Source organism: Buceros rhinoceros, unplaced genomic scaffold (assembly GCF_000710305.1).
Source record: "Buceros rhinoceros silvestris isolate BGI_N320 unplaced genomic scaffold, ASM71030v1 scaffold34786, whole genome shotgun sequence".
NCBI lineage: Eukaryota > Metazoa > Chordata > Aves > Bucerotiformes > Bucerotidae > Buceros > Buceros rhinoceros.
The window spans coordinates 3,279-5,243 of NW_010416653.1; the positions used below are offsets into that span (position 1 = coordinate 3,279).

At 40.5% G+C, this 1,965-nt stretch overlaps 1 protein-coding gene across 1 annotated transcript; it reads left to right on the forward strand.

The window, feature by feature from the left end:
• The first annotated feature begins 762 nt into the window (after window positions 1–762).
• Window positions 763–1,965, forward strand: MTERF2 (mitochondrial transcription termination factor 2). Its single transcript, XM_010137859.1, has one exon. It carries the CDS (start codon window positions 772–774, stop codon window positions 1,963–1,965), a length of 1,194 nt encoding a protein of 397 aa, XP_010136161.1. The 5' UTR covers window positions 763–771.

Here is a 1,965-nt window from a genome sequence, read left to right on the forward strand (position 1 = left end):
CTGGCAACAACAGGAGTGACCTGGAGACAGAACTGGGCATCACTGCAAAGGGCAGCTGTAATACTGTAGGTACTGGAAGTGGCAAGAGAAGGCCTGAAGATGTTACGGTGTATTTGCTTCCTCCCCCAAAATTCCAGTGTACTTATTCAGAACCCAGTTAACAGACTCAGCTAGTGAAAAACACACATAGAAAGATTTCACTGACTTTTTTCTTAATTGTAGCAAGAATGATAAAATGCAGTTAGGCTATGAACAGCTGCTGAAAGAGCACTGGGGGTGGCGGTCTCTGACACGAGGAAAAAAAATCACACTCCAAATAATGCTTGAAAAGTTAAGCAAATACAATCAGAAGGGTTAAGATAGTTAAGCTGTATTTTTTTTCATAAATTAGTTTAGCAGATTACTGTCAAATTAAATGTCATGAAACATTTTCCTAGTATAGTGTGAATGAGCTGTAATTTAATAACAATATTAGCTGCAGAAGATGGCTGACAGTTTGCTTCTTGTATGACTGCAAGCATTTATATGGACTGAGTGCTGCCCCCACATCAGGTCTCTTGCATCCGCATGTGACTGTTCCAGCCAGGCATGTGTCAGAACATCGACCTTTGAAAAGTATTTCCACCCCCCCGCTTTCACGTGAAAGCTGAATTCTGTGCTAATAACAATACACTGTTGAGAGTAATTTCTTACGCCAGCTCGCTCTAAATGTCTCTGAGCGTTAACCTGTGCCTTAAGTGTGTTTTCTTCTCCGCAGGGCTGAGTTCCACGATGTTGCGAGGAGTAGCTCATGGTGCAAAAGATACACTTACTCTTCTGTTGGCAAGAGCTCAGTACTGTAACCCACGACTAAATATTTCATCAGTATGGACTGAAGTAGCAAACAGAAGCTTCCTAATACGATCCACTTACACAACAGATACAAAATCAAGAGAGGAGAATAAAAAAACCATTGAGAGCCTCTGCAGACTGTCAGTTGACATTAAGAAAATACGCAGGCTGAAGGGATGGGTCCTTCTCCAGGATGTGGCCTATGTTAAAGAAATTGCTGGTATCTTACAAGAAATGGGAGCAGATGTGACCACTGTAGCCAACATCTTAGAACGCTGCCCAGAGGCAATTCTCCACACCCCTGCAGAGATAAACTCTCAGAGAGCTCTATGGCAGTCTGTATGCCAGAATGAAAAGCAGTTGATTAATTTAATAGAACAATTTCCAGAGTCTTTCTTTACTACTGAGTATCATGAGAGCCAGAAGGCAAATATACTGTTTTTTCAGGAGCTGGGACTTAAGAGTAATATAATCACCAGGTTTTTGACAAGCGCACCCAGTATTTTCTGTAATCCTGTTGAGAAAAACAAAAACATGATAGAGACATTACAAAGGAATTATTTAAGTTTAGGAGGTAGTGATGCAAACATGAAGACCTGGATACTGAAGCTATTAAGCCAAAATCCATTTATTTTATTAAATACCTCCACCACAATCCAGGAGAACCTGGAATTTCTCCAGAAGAATGATTTCACTGACCATGAAGTTCTACAGCTGCTGTCCAAACTTAAAGGTTTTATTTTTCAGCTTACTCCAACTACTATGCAGGAGAGTATGCTTTTCTCCAAAGATGTCTTCAAGTGCAGCCATCAAGAATTAAAACAGCTAGTGCTGAAATGTCCAGCCCTTCTCTACTATTCTGTTCCAGTTTTGGAAGAAAGACTTGAGGGACTACTGAAGGAAGGAGTTTCTGTAGCGCAGATTCGAGAGACACCAATGGTGCTGGAGTTGACAACGCAAATTGTCCAGTACCGAATTAAAAAACTCTCTGCTTTGGGATACGATATAAAGAGTGGAACTCTAGAAAGCTTGAACGGTACCAAGAAAGATTTTGAAGTTACTTATGGTAAGATACAATCAAAGAAGGAGAGGCCAATTTTTAATCCTGTTGCTCCTATACACATTGAAGATTAA

Bases quoted from the DNA above. Each gene is read 5' to 3' on its own strand.
- MTERF2 (XM_010137859.1), top strand. From the start codon at position 772: ATGTTGCGAGGAGTAGCTCATGGTGCAAAAGATACACTTACTCTTCTG.